This window comes from Mycetomoellerius zeteki, unplaced genomic scaffold, assembly GCF_001594055.1.
Source record: "Mycetomoellerius zeteki isolate Tzet28-1 unplaced genomic scaffold, Tzet1.0 scaffold19, whole genome shotgun sequence".
Taxonomy (NCBI): domain Eukaryota; kingdom Metazoa; phylum Arthropoda; class Insecta; order Hymenoptera; family Formicidae; genus Mycetomoellerius; species Mycetomoellerius zeteki.
In genome coordinates, this window is record NW_017256854.1 from 1,596 (window position 1) to 25,274 (window position 23,679).

The 23,679-nt window shown below is 28.9% G+C and overlaps 3 protein-coding genes across 3 annotated transcripts; all 3 read left to right on the forward strand.

The window, feature by feature from the left end:
• Positions 1 to 259: 259 nt before the first annotated feature.
• On the forward strand, positions 260 to 4,560 carry LOC108721975 (uncharacterized). Its single transcript, XM_018446837.1, has 6 exons — positions 260 to 289; positions 1,106 to 1,445; positions 1,491 to 1,597; positions 3,735 to 4,178; positions 4,299 to 4,385; positions 4,456 to 4,560. Exons 1-6 carry the CDS (start codon positions 260 to 262, stop codon positions 4,558 to 4,560), a joined length of 1,113 nt encoding a protein of 370 aa, XP_018302339.1.
• Positions 4,561 to 6,036: 1,476 nt separating this feature from the next.
• On the forward strand, positions 6,037 to 7,592 carry LOC108721976 (putative gustatory receptor 28b). Its single transcript, XM_018446838.1, has 4 exons — positions 6,037 to 6,042; positions 6,698 to 7,186; positions 7,315 to 7,401; positions 7,497 to 7,592. The coding sequence occupies exons 1-4, from the start codon at positions 6,037 to 6,039 to the stop codon at positions 7,590 to 7,592; spliced, it is 678 nt and encodes a 225-aa protein (XP_018302340.1).
• Positions 7,593 to 20,406: 12,814 nt separating this feature from the next.
• LOC108721977 (uncharacterized) lies at positions 20,407 to 21,849 on the forward strand. Its single transcript, XM_018446839.1, has 3 exons — positions 20,407 to 21,429; positions 21,589 to 21,675; positions 21,742 to 21,849. Exons 1-3 carry the CDS (start codon positions 20,407 to 20,409, stop codon positions 21,847 to 21,849), a joined length of 1,218 nt encoding a protein of 405 aa, XP_018302341.1.
• Positions 21,850 to 23,679: the final 1,830 nt, after the last annotated feature.

The following is a 23,679-nucleotide window of genomic DNA, read 5'->3' on the forward strand; positions in this document are numbered from 1 at the left end:
TCTTTGGGCAACATGATAAAAAATTCAAATATTGTGATACGTACGACTCTTCAAATAAATTTATTTTATTAAATTTTTATAAACACCAAATTTATTTAAAATCGTACATATCATTAAAAATTTAATATTTAAAATTTTTGTTTTTTTCAAATTTCATTCAATAATTGGGTCAAGTCCACTAATTGTTCATTAATTAGTACGTTTTCCTTAGATATTATTACATTAAACACTGTACTTTACAGATGGATCGAAGAGCACCATGGTTACTTTACGACTAACAGACGACAAAGTAATGCCTCACTCATCGTGGCAGAAATTGATTGTAGTATTAGACAGAATCTTGTCAAGTGCAAATAAAGAGAAGTTTATTTCGGTTTATAGTAAAATAATAAACTCAAATTGAATTTAAAACAAGAATCCTTCAACGATTCGTTTACAGTTTGATATCGAAGTGAGTAGATAAGGTAATTAATCATTTTAGGCTGATTCTTACAGAACATAAATTACTGTTCACTCAAATATAGCATTTTGCAAATCATATTTAGTTACATATTAGTCGTTGATATTTCAGAAACGAATAAAAAGCAAAATGCAAAAAAAATGGCGGCTCTTCTACGCTACGGATTTTCAAACTTTGATGTATCCATGTTTCACCTTTTGTCGCATTCTTGGATTATTCCCATACAAGATTAACAATTTGACTTTTGAGACTTCAAAACCATATTATATCTTATCAATTACTGTTACTTGCGTTTTACACGTTCTCAACTTAATAATCTTGAAGTACAACAAAAATTTTACAAAAATGAGTTTTGAGACAGCAACCATGTCTCTTGAGAATTACTGCTTCAGCATAATGATTACTCTTTTAACAATCGTCACACTCGTCATGAGCAATTCGCGAATGCGCTTGCTTCAGATTATAATGGAGATTTCTTCGAAACTATCTCCGAAGTCGTACCAAAAGTTATCCAGATTAATCCACACTAAGGATATCTTTGGTTCTTTCTACATTATCGGCCTAATTTCTACATGTTTCTATAATTTGAGCTTCGATATTATATACACGATATATTCAATGTACACAGTTCAATTGATATTTCAGATGGATATGCTGTACATGAACTGCGTTTGTGTATTAAAAACCTGTTTCGAAGACATTAATAACAATCTTCAACACATGCAAGAACTCATAGTAAACAGTGAACCACACGTTCCTATGTTGTCTTATTACAAACAAAGAAATCCATTCTTGATAGCGAAGCTTAAGATTCTGAAAAAACAATATATGATGATCAGCAATACAGTACAGATGCTGAATACGATCTTCAGTGTGCAACTACTTGCTTCAATGATCATAACTTTTTGTCAAATCAGTCTAAATCTGTATGTCTATCTGATCCAGTGGCATGATGGATTGGTCATCAATTTGAATGGACAGGTTGGTAAGTTGTTCTTATCAACTACGATTTATTACATAATAAAATTAGTGTTAATTGTGTGGGCTTGCGAGACCGGCAAAAATCAGGCTCAAGAGATCCGCATTACAATTCACGACGTCCTTAACAGAGCCAAAGATGAGCAAATCAAAGATGAGGTAATAAAAATGGAATTTAATGTATATATTTTTCTTGTAATATTTTGTTTCTATATAAATTTACTTATTAAATTTACTTGAGTATAGTAACGTTTATCGATCTTGTACTAAATATTTTGTCATTTAATATTACAGCTGCAGTCCTTTTCCCTGCAAATATTACATTGCAAAAATATATTTTCCGCTAAAGGTTTCAATATAGATGCAACGTTTCTCGCTGCAGTGAGTAATCGAATTATTTGCTTTAATTAATGAAATGTATCTTATATAACTATTTTATTGTGCTTTTAGATGATGGGTACCATTACCACATATACGTTAATTTTTTTGCAATTCTTGATCACGTCACATTCCTGCGATGAAAAATCTACAATCAATGTTACATGAATAATGTATTTCCATAAAAAAAAAATAAATACAAATTTTTTTTCCATATATCTAGAATTTTACGTACAAATTATAATAATAACGATTAAGTTTTTTAAAGGCACAATGTAATCGGCTTATTATTACTAATATCATTTGCGTCTGATAACATACTATTCTATTTTGTTACTCTTCAAGTACGATAGGATAACGACTTTGAAGTTAATTTTTGTAAATTGTCATCACATCTGTTAATTTCATCAGCTGAAAGAATATATTAATTTTCAAATCTAAAAATAATAACATCAATTTTATATAATAAACCTGCTATATATTACTATAATACTCAAGTCATTAATGCCTTTTTGTCTTTTATCACAGTGATATCAGAGTTTCTCGGAATACATACAATAAAATTCAATAGTACTTCGGTGTACAATATTATTTAATAATTAAGAAAATCTGGTTTACAGTATATTTTGTAATTACGCATAAAATTCTAAATTAAGTTCGAAAAATAAATAACTACTGACCAAATTAAATAAATATCCCAAATATTTTTTATTACAACATACAGTATGATATACATACAGACACGTGCACGAGTAATTCAAATTAAGAATATTAAATTTTGAAGAGTCGTGGTAAAAAGAACAGATGTATCTTAAACATTCCATATGAACAATAAAAATGTGCAGCACCGAACCAGGAAATTATAATTAACTAATATGTAAGAATCATTAATCTGTTCAAGTACTATGTAGTCGCTACTTATTATCCTGAGAAATACGATGTTAATAATGAATTGTAGGCACATTACAGAAATTACATATGATTACATTAAAAACTGCGTTTTATAGATAAGAGATCGAAGTGCACCATGGTTACTTAACAACTAACATATAATAAAGTCACTCTGTCGCAATAATATTCGTAGTATCAAATAACAACTTGTGAGGTGTAGATGAGAAAAAAGTAGATTATTCTGATTGACACGTTCGTAGTGAAAACTTAAAAACAGAAATTTAAAAAAGAATTCTGTAATCTTACACTCGCATTAATAATTACAGTGAGTTGACAAACATGATTAATAATCTTTGAGCTATATATAATACAAATAACACACATGTTTATTGTTTACTCACACACAGCATTTGACTAACCATATTCAACGTCATTAAAATTCCAGAAACGAGAGAAAAACAATATGCGAAAAAAATCGCTATTTAACGCAACGGATTTTCCAAGTTTGATGTATCCTTGTTTCACCTTTTGTCGCATTCTTGGATTATGCCCGTACAAGATTAACAATTCGACTTTTGAGACTTCAAAACCACATTATATCTTATCAATTACTGCTACTAGTGCTTTATGCGTTATGCACTTGATATTCTTGAAGTACAACAAAGGTTTTACAAAAATAAACTTTGAAACTGCAACCACATCTCTTGAGGCTTACGGCTTCTACATATTATTTGTTTTTTTAACAATCGGTACACTTGTCTTGAGCAATCCGCGAATGCGCTTGCTTCAGACTATAATGGACGTCTCTTCGAGACTGTCTCCGAAGTCGTATCAAAAGTTATCCAGATTAATCCACATCAAGGACATCTTCGGTTTATTCTACGTTATCCTACTAATTTCTATATATTTCTACAAAATGAGCATTGATATCATGAACATTATGTCTTCAACGTATGCAGTTTTATTGATATTTCAAATGGATATGCTATACATAAACTGTATTTGTGTATTAAAAGCCTGTTTCAAGGATATTAATAGCAATCTTCAACATATGCAAGAACTCATAGTAAACAGTGAACCATGTGCCCCTATGTTGTTTTGTTATGAACAAAGAAATCCATTCTTAATAATGAAGCTTAAGATTCTGAAAAAACAACATATGATGATCAGCAATACAGTACAGATGCTCAATAGGATCTTCAGTGTGCAACTACTTGCTTCGATGATCTTAACTTTTTGTCAAATCAGTCTACATATGTATATCTATCTAATCGAGTGGCATGATGGGTTGTTGGTCATCAGTTTGAATGGACGAGCTGGTGAATTGATCCTATTAACTATGATTTATTACATAATAAAATGGGCGTTAATTGCGTGGGCCTGCGAGACTTGCAAGAATCAGGCTCAAGAGATCCGCACTACAATTCACGACGTTCTCAACAGCGCCAAAGATGAGCAAATCAAAGATGAGGTAATAAGAATGAAATTTAATATAAGTATTTTTTTATAACATTTTGTTTTTATACATTAAATTTATTTGTGTTACATTTATCAATCTTGTGTTTAATAACTTTGCGATTTAATATTACAGCTGCAGTCCTTTTCCTTGCAAATATTACATCGCAAAAATATATTTTCCTCCAAAGGTTTCACTATAGATGCGACGTTTCTCACTACAGTGAGTAATTGATCGTTGCTTTAATTAATGAAATGTATGTTTTTGTATAACTATTTTATTTTGCTTTTAGATGGTGGGTACTATTACCACATATACATTAATTTTGTTACAATTCTTGATCATTTCCCATTCTTGCGATGAAAATTCTACAATCAATATTACAAGAATAATGTAATTCCGTAAAAGAAAATAAATAATAATAAATAAAAAGTTTTCCCATATGTCTATAATTTTACATACTAATTATAACAATCCGATTCAGTTTTTCAAAGACGTAATGTAATCGATTCATATTATTAATATTATTTGAGTATGACACACACGACATACTTTTTTATTTTATTAACCGTGAAATATGATAAGACAACAACTTTAAAATTAATTTTTGTCCATAAATTGTATCAGATCTGTTAATTTCACCAGCTAAAAAATATATTAATTTATTCCAATTTAAATAATTTTGATCAATTTTAAATTTAGGGTAGATGGTCCAACAGTGAACTAGTAGTACACTGTGAACCATTGCGATATTTCGTAAATGCGGCATTACCAGATTGTACTGTTATCATGCACAGCGACTTGCATTTGAACTCCTCCTCGGCTCCCCAGTCGGCTGGCAAATTGCGCCAATGAATATCCATGTAATATCACATTTTAAGAATTTTTGGTTGCAAAGTAAATTTTTTCCGTAACTTTTACGCATTTTTTATGTTTTTGTTGTTATACCTATCATTTTTTTCATTGTGTAATAGTTTTGTGTGCACATTTGGCTTTATTATTCTGTAAGCAACTTTTTTCTGTTGTATTATTTTACCGCATTATTTTGGAGATTATCGTGGAAAAGGTTAGGTGGTCTACAATGAATCATTTTGATGTAGTGAACAATGAACCATGGCACATAACCTTTTTTACGATAACCTTCAAAATAACAATTCATTGTGGTAATTATTTAAATAAAATACGACCCCTCCCCATCTAAAATCTTATTAAAAATGTACTCATTCGAGTTTCACTCAAAACGAAAGAATCTGGCAGAAAAATGCGGCGGTCGGCCTTATCATCTTATAATTATCTATTTTCTAAGTAAACATGTTAAAATATAGCAAAACTAAAATAATCCCAACAATTCGCAGTATAAAACATGCGATTATTATTAAAAATAGCATGGTTCATTGTGTACACATCCCTTGTACGCAATGAATCACTTCCCGTTTTTTGAAAATAATCGAAATTATGGCTAAACTTAAAAAATAATTTAAGAGTTATTATTTACAGTATGTATGCAGCCAATAAATTCATAAACTGTATGCCAAAACTCAGATCTTCAACTCAATAATTGAGAGAGATATAAATCTCTGAAATTTACATGGTTCATTGTTGGACCCTAAATAATGTATTATTAGCACATTACAGAAATTACATATGATTACGTTAAAAACTGTATTTTATAGATAGATCGAAGAGCACCATGGTTACTTGACAACTAACATATAACAAAGTAAAGTCACTCTTCGTCGCAATAACTGCTCGTAGTATCAAATAACAACTTGTAAGGTGTATGTGAAAAGAAATAGATTATTTCGATCGACAAGTTCATAGTGAAAACGTAAAAACAAAAATTTTAAAAAGAATTCTCCCGCTCGCATTCATAATGACAGTGAGTTGACAAACACGATTAATAATTTTTAAGCTGTATTTCATATAATACAGATGTTTATTGTTTACTTACACACACCATTCGAACCACACTAACCATATTCAGTACGTTATTAAAATTTCAGAAACGAGAGAAAAACATGCGAAAAAAATGGTCGCTATTTAACGCTACGGATTTTCAAACTTTGATGTATCCTTGTTTCATCTTTTGTCGTATTCTTGGATTGCTCCCGTACAAGATTAACAATTCGACTATTGAGACTTCAAAATCGCATTATATCTTATCAATTACTATTACTAGCGTTTTATGCGTTTTCGACTTGTTGCTCTTAAAGTACAACAAAGGTTTTACAAAAATAAACTTTGAAGCTACAATTGGGTCTCTTGAGGCTTACTGCTTCAACATATTAATTCCTCTTGTAACAATCGTTACACTCGTCTTGAGCAATCCGCGAATGCGTTTGCTTGAAACCGTAATGGATGTCTCTTCGAGACTGTCTCCGAAATCGTACCATAAGTTATCGAGATTTATCCACACCAAGGACATCTTCGGTTTCTTCTACCTTATCCGCTTAATTTCTACGTATTTCTATAAAATGCGCATTGATATCTTGAACATGATGTTTACAACATATGCAATTCTATCGATATTTCAGATGGATATGCTGTACATAAACTGTGTTTGTGTATTAAAAGCTTGTTTCAAGGACATTAATAACAATCTTCAACACATGCAAGAACTCATAGTAAACAGTGAATCACGTGTCTCTTTGTTTTATTACGAACAAAGAAATCCATTCTTAATAATAAAGCTTAAGATTTTGGAGAAACAACATATGATAATCAGCAATACAGTACAGATGCTCAATAGGATCTTCAGTGTGCAACTACTTGCTTCGATAATCATAACTTTTTGTCAAATCAATCTAGAACTGTATATTTATCTAGTTCAGTGGCATGATGGGTTGGTCATCAATTTAAATGCACAAGTTGATGAGTTCGTCCTATCAGCTATGATTTATTACATAATAAAACTGGCGTTAATTGTGTGGGCCTGCGAGACTTGCAAGAATCAGGCTCAAAAAATCTGCACTACAGTTCACGACGTTCTCAACAGCGCTAAAGATGAGCAAATAAAAAATGAGGTAGTATAAATGAAATTAATTGTGTATACTCCTCTTACAACATTTGGTGCTATATATTATTAAATTTACTTGTGTTAAATTACGTTTATCAATTATGTACTTAATAACTTTGCAATCTAATATTGCAGCTGCATTCCTTTTCCTTGCAAATGTTACATTGCAAAAATATATTTTCCGTCAAAGGTCTCAATATAGACGCAACGTTTCTCGCTACAGTAAGTAAGCGATCGTCGTTTAGTTATTGAAATATATTTTGTATAACTATTTTATTTGGAATAATAAACAAGTTATTATTTTATTTGGTTTTTAGATGGTGGGTACCATTAGTACATATATGTTAATTTTGCTACAATTCTTGATCATGTTCCACTCTTGCGATGAAAAGTCTACAGTCAATATTACGTGAATAATGTAATTCTATAAAAGAAAATAAATAAAACAAAACTTTTTTCCATATATCTATAATTTTACGTGCAAATAATAATAATGCGATTAAGTTTTCCAAAGATACAATGTAATCGATTTATTATTACTAATATTATTTACGTATAAAACAACATATTAACCTATTTTGTTAATCTTCAAATACAATAGGACGGTAACTTTGAAATTAATTTTTGTCCATAAATTGTATCGCATCTGTTAATTTCATCAACTAAAAAATAAATTTATTTGTTCTAACCTAAATAATATCATCAATTCTAATCAATTTTATAATAAATATGTTGTATATTACTATAAAACTCAATTTATTAATGCATTATCCTTTTATGTATCACTATAGCGATATCAGAGTTTCTCAGAATATCCGCAGTAAAATTGAATAGATTTCGATATATAATATTATAATATTTAATAATTATGAAAATCTAGTTTGTAGTATTTTAATACATTAATGAGAACACTTTGTAATTTAATATAATATTGTAAATTAAGTCTGATAAGTAAATACTACTGATCAAGTTAAATGGATGATATGAATATTATTTATTAGAACTTACGCACAGACATGTGCTTGAGTACTTCATACTAAGAATATTAAATCTTAAAGTCGTAGTAAAAAGAAGGCGTTTCTTAAATATTCTATATGAACAATAAAAAATGTACCGAACCAGAAAACTGTAACTAACTAATTTGTAAGAATCATAAATCTGTTTAACTATGTAATCTCGATACTTTTTATTCTGAGAAATATAATGTTACTAATGTATAGTTAGCACTTTACAGAAATTATATATGATTACGGTAAAAACTGTATTTTATAGATAACAGATCGAAGAGCACCATGGTTACTTGATAACTAACATATAACAAAGTAAAATCATTCTTCGTTGCAATAACTGTTCGTAATATTAAATTACAACTTGTGAGGTATAGATGAAAAAGTTGTTTGATTTGATTAATATATTTGTAGAAACTTGAAAACAAAAATTAAAATAATATCTTACAATTTTACGCTCGCATTAATAATCACAGTGAGTTGATAAACATACAGTAATGGGAGAAAGTTCCGTAACGGTTAAATATCTTGGAAAATAATGATTATGGAAAAAAATGTTCAATACAAAAGTTTTAATATATCAAGTCTATTATATGGTTATATTGAAATGACTTTCATGTGACTTTGAAGGACATCGTGAAGGTCAACTTTGAAATCTTAAATGGAAACTCCTATTTTCTATTACATATTCTTAAAGCTGGTGTCAAGACGTTTCCGAAACACTGGTTAGAAACCCTTTTTGCTTAAGATCTTTCTGAGTTACGAACCTTCAAAGTTTAAGTATCGCCGGCGCGTTATCTAAGGTGTACCGCGTGGAGATGACATGGTCGGATATCCATCTCTTCGAGATGCTTGATCAAAGTGAGTCCTTGTGTGTGCGCGCGCGCGCAAACATAAAACCGTACAGTTAATTTTATCAGTTGGGGAAATATATCAATTTGTTTTCACCTAAATAATTAGATAGATTAATTTTAATTGAGATAGTATCATTGATTTTACCTTTTATGCTCAATTTATTAGCATTATGTCTCCATGCTTTTCATCTCCTACTGCAATATCAAAATTTCTTATAACGATATATACAGTATAATTTAACACGTTAGTGAATAATATTATATACAATTTCAAAACAGCTTACTATGTTCCAATAAATTTACAAAAATTTATAATCTGGTCAATATTAAAATAAAAAATGAATATCTCTCTCATTGGCATATATTTTTTATTTAGTTGAAAATATATATTTATGCATTTTTTCATTGAAAATTATGATTGTATACATACGCGTGCGCGAGTGTGTGTGTTTATACAAATATTAGATCATGTTGAAAAATATTTTGGAACATCCTGTATGCACAATATAAATATGTAATATGTTAGAATCGTTATTAATCAATTTTTATTAATTAAAAATTATTAATTCATAATCATAGCATGCAATTCATGCTTTCCCTTTTGAACGTGTCTACATGATTTGATATATGGCCAGTACGTTGCAACAATAACTTTTTTTATATACACTTCACTTTTTTACTTCACTTTGTGAGTGACAAATACGGATCGAATAGCACATGGTTACTTTACGCCTAACATAAGATCTCTGAAGCATTCCTTACTACTCAATGCAGTTTTCAAGTTAAACTTATCAAGTATAGATCGGAAAGAAGGAATTATGCAATCGCCGTTAAAAAATAAATTTCGAAATCACATTTATAGGAGAAACTTCCGCAACGACGTTTACTCTGATGACAAAGTATGTATGTAAATTAATAATGTGTTAAATAAATGTTTATGTTATGTGTATAATGCGCTAGAAGAAGGTCACCGATATTGACATAGGTCTTCTAAAGAGCGACATCCCCTTATTTCTTAGAAACTAACATTTGCATCTTATTAATACTAATAAAACCGTGATCTGTTTAGCTAATTAAAGAAATACAAACTCATAATTCATATATTTGTGGCTTATTTCTATACCAGCTAAAAACAAATTCTATGAATTCGAGAAGAAAATTCTTACAGTGCAAATTGCGTAATTAAAATAATAGTGACTGTATTATTGATAATATTATGTCATTTTAAATGTTTATAGTTTCATAAATTAGTTTTTCTTACAGAATAGGATATATCTTTATTTATAGAATAGGAATGTTGGCATTATTACCTACTATGTCAGTTTTGGAGCCCATTTTGTCAGACGCTCATTTTTGCATAACTTATGAAAAACTTAATTATTGCAAAATTGCAAACAGTATTATAAAAACTGCTTATACTATCTGATAGAAAACACTTTTTAGTTTGTATTTATGTTTTTGAAGTTGTATTTTTACCTTTTGTTTAAGAAATATTGTTTAAAACCAAAGTGGTATGTCGGTATTGGTGACCTTCCTCTATGTTAAATTATTGTTCTGCCGTAAAATGTTATGTTTCGTTATTAAAATTCCAGAAACAAGCCAACAGCGATATGCGAAAAAGATGGCGACTCTTCTACGCTACGGACTTTCAATCCTTAATGTATCCTTGCTTCATCTTCTGCCGCATTCTTGGAATATTTCCATACAAGATTAACAATTCGACTTTCGAAGCTTCAGAATCATATTACATTCTATCAACCATCATTATCTTCGCTTTCTGCATTTACGAAATAATTATTTTATATAAACTGCATATTTCTGGAATGATCTTAGACAGAAGCGTACCTAGCTCTCTTGAGCGTCACAGTTATTATGTGCTTGGTAGTTTCACAGCGATAGTCACGTATGTCTTGAGACGTCCACGGCTGCTCTTACTACAAACCGTATTAGAGATCTCTTCGGAATTACCCTCGAAATTGTATGAAAAGTTATCCAGACTAATTCATGTTAAGGATATCTTCGGTTTCTTTCTTCTTGTCATCATAACAATTGTATATTACATTTACATACCTTTCAAAACAATCTTCATAACAATGTTTGAAATGTATCTTACTTTGTTGTTGTTTCACATGGACATGATGTATATGAATTGCATTTGTGTATTGAAGGTCTGTTTTAAGAGAATTAACGATAATTTGATGAAAGTTCAAGAACTAGTAATGAGCGATAAGCCATATCTACTCAGGCGGATATACCACGAACAAAAGAATCCGTTTCTATTGATGAAACTTAAAGCCCTGAAGAAACAACATTTGATGGTTAGCGACACAGTGCAGATGCTTAACATGATTTTCAGTCTGCAGATCATCGTCACCATAGTCATATCTTTCGTTGAGATCACTTTCAATCTGTACTTTTATATAGTTGTATTCATGGCTGAAGAAGAAGAATACTTTTGGTACTGGTTTTTCATCTTGAACGTGATATATTATATTACGAAGATAGTATTGATAGTGTGGGCTTGCGATGGCGGTAAAGATCAAGCTACAAAGATTGGCATCACCGTTCACGATCTGCTTAACAGTACCAGCGATAAGCAAATAAAAAACGAGGTAGTAACATGTAATTTAATTATGCTATACTAATCCGTATTTTATATATTAAATTATTGGATTAATAATTATATTTCCCATAATGCTCTATATTTATTATTATTTTATTTATTAATTTTATTAATTTATTTTAATGTTATATAGTTGGAACAATTTTCTGTGCAAATACTGCAGCGAAAAAATGCATTCTCCGCGAAAGGTCTAACTGTGGATGCAACGCTTCTCACTGCGGTGAGTAGCCGATTATTTGTGTCAAATAATTAAACATATATTTATTTTTTATTTTTCTTTTAGATGGTGGGTAGCATCACCACGTATTTGTTAATTTTAATACAATTCTTAATCACATCGCATTTCTGTGATGGAAAAACTATCAGTATTATAGAAGTAATCTAATAAAAGAAAGTAGAAATAAATGATAAATACACAAAAATTATAAATATAATCAACAAACGTGTGCGGTTTATGTCCTTAAGCGCTGAAAAAGCATTTTTTTTATTGTTAGAAGTAGAATGTAACTGCTGTGTATTTTATATTTAAGCATATACATATCTATGTGTGTGTGTGTGTGTGTGTGCGTGTGGGTGTGTGTGTGTATGTAATAAAACATTTAAAAAAATTTTATATCGTATATTAACAGAAAGTTTCAAACAATATATAAATATTATTTTAATATATTTTATTTTAATTAATGTAATTTTTAAATGTATATTTGTTATAATAAATCTATTTCAACAAAATTTTGCATCGAACTAACTATAAATATTCTATATTTGAACGCATTGCAAAAATGAATTAGATATTGCAAGGCGCAACATATAATTTTGAGTTGACCTTTTTTCTTTATTACTGCAAAGTGTTAATTAACTTTTATTACTACTTTTCTTTCTATCAGTTTGCTTGCAAAATTGTAAAGTTCCTCTCATCTTTGAAATTTCACGATATCATTGTTTCTAAAAATGCAAATAATATAGTTTTATACAAATTTTTAATGTATAATTATATACAAATCAGATATAAATTATTACGTTTTAACAAATACGCAAAAACCATTTATAACAGCATTATATTTGCCTATACAAATTAAAGTAAAAAAATAAACGTTAATAACAATATATTTTTTATCCGTAAATGGAAGTGCACATCAATATTTTATCATAAATTAGGAGAGTATGATATTTTATAATAAATTCAGAAGTATTTTGTAATAAATTACATTTTATATATTACATAAAATAAAGAATAAAATATCTTTATAAATCGTAGCATAAAAATATCCTTTATAAAATTTAGAATTAGATAGTCGTTATATTATAATGAATATTTTTTAAAAACTTTAATGCATATAAACGTAATGCAATATTTGCTATCATTATTGATACGTACACGAATTGAATGTAATAGCAATTTCATATCATTACTTTGTACATAGTATTTTTAAATGATATTTACCGATCGAAGAGTGCTATGATACTTTATGTCTCACATACGATTCCTTCAGTTCCGTCTAGCTATTTGACTTAGCAATTGCTTGCGGTTTTAAATTGAAAATCGTTAAATATAATTTGACAATAAGGAGTGTGCATCGAATGAGCATACAATGTTGTATGTATTTATCATTGAAAGACCGGTTGAATAGTTGTATATTTATAATAGAGCTTTCGAGAGTTTGCATAAATGCTAAAGTATATAGATAATGTGATTAATAATCTTAGACTGTAATTTATCACTTAAACTATTCTCTATAATATTTCGACGATGTTCAACTCATTGTTCCAAAAATAAACCAAGAGTAAAATGTGGAAAAGGTGGCAGCTATTTCACGCCACAGACTTTCAGTCTTTGATGTACCCTAATTTCGTCTTTTGCCACATCCTCGGATTATTTCCATATAAGATCAATGGTTCGACCTTTGAGACTTCTAGACAGCGTTACATTTTGTCGACCCTTCTTATCTGTGTCATCTGCATTGTCGATCTAATATGTCTTCATAAAATTATTTTTACTAAAACAATCAACTTTAGAGACGTAACAAGAACTCTTGAGACTACCTCTTTCTTTACAATCGGTGGTTTCATTACATTTATTACGTACGTTTTAAGCAGACCAAGAATGCGCGTGCTACATGCTATGCTGGAGATCTCTTCGTATTTACCTCCAGAATCATATAAGAAGCTGTGTAAATGGATCCACATAAAGGATATTTTGGGCTGTTTTTTCTTAATCATGCAGTCATGCGTGTTTTCTTACAGAGTACGCAGCTATTCTATTTTCTCTGCGTTATCAATATACATGAACCTGGTGGTGTATAATATGGATATGCAATATATGAATTACGTTTGTATATTGAAGACCTGTTTCGAGAGAATCAACAACAATCTGATACATATGCAAAAGATTATGATAAACGATATAAAGCCATGTGTTCCCAGTTTAATTCACCACATGCAAAGGAGTCAGTTCCTGTTGATAGAACTCAGGATCCTGAAAAAGCAGCATTTAACAGTCAGCAATACAGTGAAAATGTTGAACATAATTTTCAGTCCACAGCTTCTTGCTACTTTAGCCTTGACCTTTACTGAAATCACTTTCGAATTGTATAAACATATGATGCAATGGCAAGATGGGCTGTCCTTTATTCTGGAAGATGAGATTGATGACGTGTTCTTCCTAATGTCTATAGGATACGAACTTTTTAAAATAATATTGATAGTATGGACTTGTGAAACCAACAAGAATCAAGCATTAGAGATTAGCACCACTGTACATGATGTACTTAACCGCATCAGCGATGAGCAAATCAAAGAAGAGGTAGAAAAAATGTAATGATATATTTTCTGCTATAAAAATGTTCTCCATTCTATTAAAATACTATATTAATGAAATTTTATATACATTAAATTTGCTTAGCTCATATAATTATGTTTTCCAATTCCTTATCTCACGACCTAACATTGCAGTTGAATCTATTTTCTTTGCAAATAATGCATTGCAAAAATATACTTTCCACGAAAGGTCTTTCTATGAACGCGACGCTTCTTGCTGCGGTAAGTAATAAATCATTTGCCTTAATAAAATAAATACTATTTACTTTTTCTTTATTTTTAGATGACGGGTAGCGTTACGACGTATATATTAATTTTGACCCAATTTATGATCATGACACATTCTTGCGATGGAAAGGCTGCAAGCAATATCCAAATGACTTAATTAAAAGCAGATATAATAGAAAAAAAGAGAGAAGAATCCCTTTCTAAATTTTGGAAAACCCTCTTCTTTATCATCGTAACATTAAATTATCACATGTTTTACGTTTGTCCAGAAGCACTTTGTATACATGTATAGAAAAATTGTTTGAAAATTTTCTATTACATATATCAATAATCAATTACAAATAAATTTTTAATATTTTTTAAATATATTAACGTACTAAATACATTTCTACGAAATGTTTCTCTTTCTATTCATTAAATATTGTATCTTAAATAATCTTGTTAATTAAAATTAAAACAAAGTAATGAAAATATTAAAAAATTATATAAATTTTATATAAAATATACTTTATTTCAAAATAAAAATATATGTAATTCATGTCATTCTCAAATTCTGTCCGAGATAACATATCGTTCTATAATAATAATGATTGGCATTAAAGTGACACAAATGTAAGTTTTATTAATTTCTTGTTTTAATGATATCAGTGATATCAGTAAGCACAAATTCGGCTGTAGATCTTCAAGATACAAAATTATATGTATTATAACACTGCAAGAATGAATTACGTAGTAAATTTTTTCACAATTATAATCCTTAGGAATTTTTTTCATTGTTAATGCTTGTTTTCTTATCACTATTAAATAATCGTCGGAAACTACTTTTTTTGTTTAAAATCTATTTTTATTAAAATATTGTGAAATCCTCCTTGCTTCTGAAACTTTTAAATAAATATGTATTTTAGAGCAATAAAGATTTACTGCTTTATCAAAAATATTTAACACTTATTATTTATAAAAGAAGAATATGTTAAACTTGTAAAAAAAAAGGATTATATAATGCCTACTCGTCATTTTACTTCAGCTTTCAATTAAACTGAGCAAAAAATAAGGCATATAATTCCTTTATATCAAAACTATTCAGTTGAGTCATTAAAACTATTTAGTCTAATACACACACACACACACACACACAATCTTTAGATTTAGTAAAATGTTTTATAATTCTTATATTTCGAAGATATTGCATGGCAGTAATTACCGCATTCATCATACAAATGTATACAAGAAGCTTTAAGCGATTTGTACATTTGTATATTAGACAAGTAAAAATTAAGAGATACACTATTTGTTATAATTATTAATAAATTCCAACAATTTTTAAAATTATTTCCAACTATTTTTTATTTCTTAACAGAATAAAATGTAGAAGTCATTTATGAAACAAAGTATGTAAAGCCATTTACATTAAGATATTATAAGATATGACTAACCACAAAGATAAAAAATAAAATAAATATATATAGAAATATAAACCTACATTTATCAGATGTTATCCGTAACAGATTACAAAAAATGTTATTTTTTTTAATTATAAAACCTTTGAACTACTTCGATTACACTTTTGTCAAGACAAAATGATCTTTAATTATTCAAGCAATTTAAAAACAAAAGAAAAATATATGATATACCTAATAAGTTCTAATAACTTATTATTTATTAGTAAATTTGGTTTGGAACCATTGGTTTGATTGAAACTATTTTGAGGAGCGTCGCGAAAAAAATTCGAAAAAAAATTTTTCTTCAAGAGTAAAGATGGACACCACCCTTTAATATATATTTATATATATATATATACTATACACACGTACATTATACACACAAATATTATATGTATAAAACACTACTTTTTAGCAAAAGTAATAAAATCATAGTTACGTCAATTTTGTAACTAGAAAAAGAATTTATAAATCTTACAATATCTTAAAATCTTACAGTATCTTTAACTGCCTCTTTATCTAATAATTTAATTAATTTAGTTTTATTTTAATTAAATTATTTCACATTATCCTTCATTACATAAATAATATAATTATTTTTGAAATGTATTTTATGTTTAACATATAATTTAACTATTTATCGAAAGTGTATTTGCAATTCAAGTTTTGTTTGATAATTTGATGAAATTTTTGTTGAGAAACATAATACATTATCGTAATGAGCAGATTCACACTTTTTTACTACTCAATTTTCTATTTCATTTTTATTGTTGCTCAAGTATCATTTTAAAATAATTTCATATAATATTATATATATCTACTGTGACGTACTAATTAATTTTTTAGACTTACAAGAAAATTTCAATTAAAATTCTAAAATTTTGTAAATATAATTAGTTAGATTATTACTTATTAAAGTAATACTATTGTTTTTGCATGATAACATGATTTTTTAACGTGAGCTTTCTTTATTATATATAGTTTTCATTACGATATTAGTGCTTCTGAAATGCGTACAGTGCAATTTAATAATATTTGATGTGTAAAATTTATGTAACAATGAAGTTCAATTTATTACAAATTTAAATATTATTATTTTCAAATATCATTATAAATTATGATAGGAAAATATATATAAATAACCATATACTTTCGATCGCATATACACATATACAGATGTTTTTGTACTAAAAATTACGATAAAGATCACATTAAAAAGATCAAGATTATTACATATAAAAATTGTTATTTCATTAACCGATGGAAACTTAAAAAAAAATATCAATGTTGTGACAGAAATGTCAAGTATATAACTAAATAGAATAATTTGTATTTTATGTAATATCGATGCTTACTGGTTTGCACAATACCCACTTTAGATGTGTTAAATGATAATATGTATAATAGAAATTACTTTATTACATGTCTTTATTTTCTAGAAGGTCATAAATAATGATCGAAAAACGTCGTTGTTACTTCATAGCTGACAAATGGCCTTTCAGTCATGACTTGCTATTCGATGCAGCAACTATCTGTACTTTTAAATTAAATTAATTAGTTCTGAGTCCATAAACAGACTAAACTAGTGCATACCAATTTATATATTTGTGGTGGAAAGTTCGAAATTGAAAATTGCACTTAGAAAAGGAGCTTTTGCAATAAGGCTAAAGTGCATAAACAATGATAAAGTAATTAATTAATTTAAATAATAACCATTACTAATTTATTAGATTGTTCTTTCATGACAATTTGTTAATTGCATTTAATTTATCGCAGAAATTTCAAAATCAATTCAAAGTCCAAAACGAAAAGAAAAAGATCGAGGTTGTTCCATGCTATGGATTTTCAATCCTTGATGTATCCCAATTTTACTTTAAGTAAAATTCTAGGAATATTTCCATACAGGATTAAGGCTTCGTCTTTTGAAATTTCTAAACCGCGTTATATTCTGTGGACTATTACTATCTGCGTAATTTGTGTTTATAAGTTGATAGTGTTGTATAAATTTAATCTCTCTGAGAAAAACAAGACTGACATACCCAAATTTATTTCAATCAATTTCTCTATTATATATGAAATATTTTTGACAGTCAGCTCTTATATCTTGAGCGGTCCGCAAATGCGGTTACTTCGAACTGTATCAGATATTTCTTCGAAACTGCCTCAGCAGTCATATCAGAAAATGTCCAAACTAATACACGCTAAGGACATTTTCGGTTTTTTCTTTCATTTCTGGTTAGCGTTCATGTATTTCGTATATTCTGGATTAAATTTCACACTTTTAGTTCAAGTGAACATACTGTATACCACCTTATTGGCGTTCCAAATCGATATGCTATACATAAATTGCGTTAGTGTCGTAAAAGCCTGTTTCAAGGAAATTGACGATAATATAGAGAATCTGCGGGAGCTCATGATGAACAATACTCCCACATGGATCCATCACCAGCAGAGATATCCGTTCTTGTTAATGAAACTTAAGGCTGTAAAGAAACAGCATTTAATGATCAGCGACACAGTGCAGATGCTAAACGTAATCTTTAGTCCGCAAATTCTCGCTACCATAGCCCAATGCTTCAAGCAGATAGTATTCTACTTGTATTTCAATGTAGTACATTGGCAAAATGGGATATCCTTGAATCAAGATAAGATTTACAGTGCAAATTTCATATCATTCCTGGCGCATTACATTATAAGATTAATGTTGATAGCGTGGGCTTGCGAAACCAGCAAGAACCAAGCAATAAAAATTTGCACTACCGTTCACGATGTGCTTAACAGCATCAGCGATATGCGAATTAAAGATGAGGTAGTAAAAAAATTTCACTTTAAAAGCTTTTTAACAAATATGTTGCGATATTTATATATCGGACCTTAATAATTTATATTTAACTGATTTATATTTATCATTTCGGTTCTATAATTTTCACATTTAATACCTTTTGATTTGTTGTTGCAGTTAAATTTGTTCTCATTGCAAATATTGCATTGCGATAATACATTCTCCGTGAAAGCTGTCACTGTAGATGCAACGTTGCTCACTGCGGTGAGTGATTAAAAATATTCCTTAATTAAGTATGTATTATTTATGTATTTCATGTTTTGCTTTTAGGTGATAAGTAGCGTTTGCACGTATCTATTAATCTTAATACAATTTTTGATAATGACACATTCTTGCGACAGCAAGACAGATACAATTAAATATACACAAGCAATTTAATTAATACAATGCGTTTGAGAATTTTGAATATTTTTGACCTTTATGCGTTGAATATCGTTATGAGTACAATTGCCAAAGTTTTTATTTTTAAAAAATCATATATCCATCCTATCTATGTATGCCAAATAAAAATCTTGCACCACGTGTATTAATAAATAAGATTTTAAGACTTTATTTGTTCAAATGTATCACACTAATATACAAATTAATAAAAACATGTTTCATATCAAATATATCATGCAATTTAACAGTTTACTTGTCTTTTCATTAAAAATAAAATATGTTAAATAGCTAATATTAATGAATCATCGGCTAATTTATATCTTATATGTTTCTCGTATCGATTAATCCTTAGAACCTTTTTGTCAAATCAATATTTATGAAAAATAGTACGAAAGATTTGTAACGTAAATTTAACACTTAAAATTGATTTAAACAATTTTTCTTTATTCATTATTCTTTAATTCTGTAAAAAAAATTTTGCAATCCGTGAAGCCAATTCGGAAATTTCTCCTAAAACGCAACTATAGTAAAACAGGACCCCTATAGGATCCCTTTAAATGAAGTAATTTTTATTTTGTTATATCAACGCCTTTCTGCCTTGCATATTATTCCAATTTAGATGCGCTAAATGATAATCCATATGTTAGAAATTATTTCATAACATGTCTTTATATTCTAAAAGGTCATAAATAGTAATCAAAAGACGTCGTTGTTACTTCACAGCTAAAAAATAACATTTTAGTCACTACTTGCCACTCGACGCAGCAACTATCGGCAGCTTTAAATTTAATTTAACGCAATCACAGCACATAAACAGATAAGACTGCAATGTGTATGCTTTTTCATATATATTTTTGGTGGACAGATCGAAATTGAAGACTACTCTTAAGAGTTTCTGGATTATATTAACGCTGCGAAGTGCATAGAAGTGATAAAGTACTTAATAAATTTAAGCAGCAAGCATTACTAATGTATGGATTGTCCTTCTCTCACGACAATTGGTTAATTATATTTAATTTTTCTTAAAAATTTCAAAGTCATGTCAAGGGCCAAGACAAAAGGAAGAAGGTGGAGATTGTTCCATGCTACTGATTTTCAATCTTTGATGTATCCCAACTTTATCATAAGCAAAATTCTTGGAATATTTCCATACAGAATTAAGGCGTCGTCTTTTGAAGCTTCTAAACCGCGTTATATTCTATGGACTATTATCTTCTGCGTAATCTGTGTATATGAGTTGACAATGTTGTATAAACTCAACCTCTCTGGAAAAGTCAGGATTGATGTACCTAGGATGATATATTTGAATTTCTACTTTTTATATGGATTATTCTTAGCGGTCATTTCTTATGCCTTGAGCGGTCCACGAATGCGTTTACTTCAGACTATATCAGATATTTCTCCGAGATTGCCCCAGAAGTCATATCGAAAACTATCCAAATTAATACACGCTAAGGACATTTTCGGTTTTTTCTTTCACTTTTGGCTAATGTTAACATTATACCTCTCATATTCCGAAAAGATGGTTTTCGGGTTACTCGAAATGTTCAGAGTTTTCATCAGCTTGTTGGGATTTCAAATGGATATGCTGTACATAAATTGCGTTTGTGTCTTAAAGGCCTATTTCAAGGAAATCAACGATAATCTGGAGAATCTGCGAAAGCTCATAATGCATAATATTCCTAGATGGATCTATCATCAGCAGAGACATCCATTCTTGCTGAACAAACTTAAGGCTCTGAAAAAACAGCATCTGATGATAAGTGACACAGTGAAGATGCTTAACACGATTTTCAGTCTGCATCTTCTGGCTACCATAGCGTTGTCCTTCAAACAGATAATATTCTACGTGTATTTCGATGTAATAAAATGGCAAAACGGGATATTCTTGAATCATGACAGGATTTATAATTCATATTTCATATCAATCATAATATATTACTTTACAAGATTTACATTAATAGTGTGGGCTTGCGAAACTGGCAAAAATGAAGCGATAAAAATTGGCACTATCATTCACGATATACTTAACAGCATCAGCGATGTACAAATCAAAGATGAGGTAGTAAAGAAGAATTTCACATTAGTTTAAAAGTTTTTTTACAAATATGTCGCGATCTTAATATATTAGATATAAAAATAATTTATATTTAACTAATTTAAACTTATCATTTTTATTGCACTATTTTCACATTTATTATCTTTTGATTTGTTCTTGCAGTTAAATTTGTTCGCCTTGCAAATATTGCATTGCAATAATAAATTCTCCGCGAAAGGTTTCACTGTAGATGCAACGTTGCTCACTGCGGTGAGTGATTAAAAATAATCCCTAATGAAGTATGCATTATTTATGTATTTTATGTTTTGCTTTCAGATGGTGAGTAGCGTTTCCACGTATCTATTAATCTTAATACAATTTTTGATCATAACGCATTCTTGCGACAGCAATACAGATGCAATTAATTATACACAAGCAATTTAATTATTATAAAGGCATTTGAGAATATTGAGAACTTTTGATCATTATGTGTTGAATATTTTATCGCTGTGAATATATTGTCGTTTTTATTCTTAAAAAATCATATATACGTCCTACCCATGAATGCCACAAAAAAATCATGTACTATGTGTAGGTAATAATAAATATGTGTAATAATAAATAAAATTTTAATAATTAACACTTTATTTGTTTAAATGTACCACACTAGTACGTAAATTAATAAAAATATGTTTCATATCAAATATACAATCACGAAACTTAACAGTTTAATTGTTCTTTCGTCAAAAATTGTATATGTCAAATAACTAATGTTAATGAATCATCAGCTAATTTATATCTTACATGTTTCTCGTCTCGATTAATTCGTAGAACTTTTTTATCAAATCAGCATTTATCGAAAATAGTACGAATAATTCTTAAGGTAAATTTAACGCTTAAAATTTATTTAAACAGTTCGTTAAATGCAAATTGCATATTTCTTATTCAAGTTTCAGTTATCAATATAGATTCAATTAAATTTGTATTGAGACACGATGGACGAATTATTGCAGTGATAAAGTTTAATGTTTAGTATCTTATTTTTTGTACATGAAAAACAAAAAACTCAACTAACTAAAAATTTCTCATTCATATACTTTTAAAGTACTTATTAATTTCACATCGATCAAAAGAATACATCAAGCAATTTAGATAGTCGTTAGATCAATTTTAATCTAGGAAATAGCACTCATAACGAAATTAGTGCTTCTAAAAATGCGCACAGCACAATTTGATAATATTGTGGCGATTATATTGTCATTATCCCAACTGAAAATTCATTTTTTAAATAAATAATTTTCATCATGAGAATATCGTATTCTCGGAATCGCGAGAGAATACACGCGAACATAGAAGACCTGCTCAGCTGTTCGAGGTTGAGAAAAAGGACAACACAGAGACATGCACGAGACGATTAAATCGACGAACGTAAGCGGTATAACATAAACGAAATCACATAATAATTAGCGACGTATTAAATTAAATTTATTAGAATTTATTATGTATTAAATAGTCCGACATTGCAGTCAAGTGCAATATCACACATGCTGTAAGCCGCCATAAAGAGAAATGAAATGCATCTCGCGTAGGCAAGGAAACTAAGCCGAAGGATCGCGTACATTTTAAATCTAGATTTCGAAGCCGTCTCGAACACCTGAAAAACAATAGTGTTTTTCTGATCGAGAGATCAAGCAAGTAATCGCGGGAAATAAGCGGCACTTCTCTACCGGCTTTTGTCGCAAGTAAAGTTGCTGTATAATCTGACGCACTCGTAATAAAGACGTTCATTCTTATCCAAACTTGGTTGTACAATATTTGATACCAACCACAACACAATCCGGACAACAATATTTCATCCAAAATATTTTAATGTCTAAAATTTATGTATAAATAAAATTCAAATCATCACAAAATTAGATATTATAATTTTCAATTGTCATAACAAATTATGATAGAAAAATGCATATGAATATATTTTTGAATAAATACATATGTATAAATGTTTTCATATTAAAAACTAAAATAAAAATTACATTGAAGATCAAGATTGTTAGATGTCAAAGTTGTTATTACATTAACCGATGAGGACTCCAAAAAGGTATCAATGTGTGGTAAAAATATCAAGTATTCCAATTAAATAGAATAATTTTTATTTTATGTAATATCGATGCTTTCAAGCATATTATTCTCAATTTAGATGTACTAAATGATAATTCATATGTTGGAAATTACTTCATTACATGCCTTTATATATTAAAAAGTCGTAAATAAACA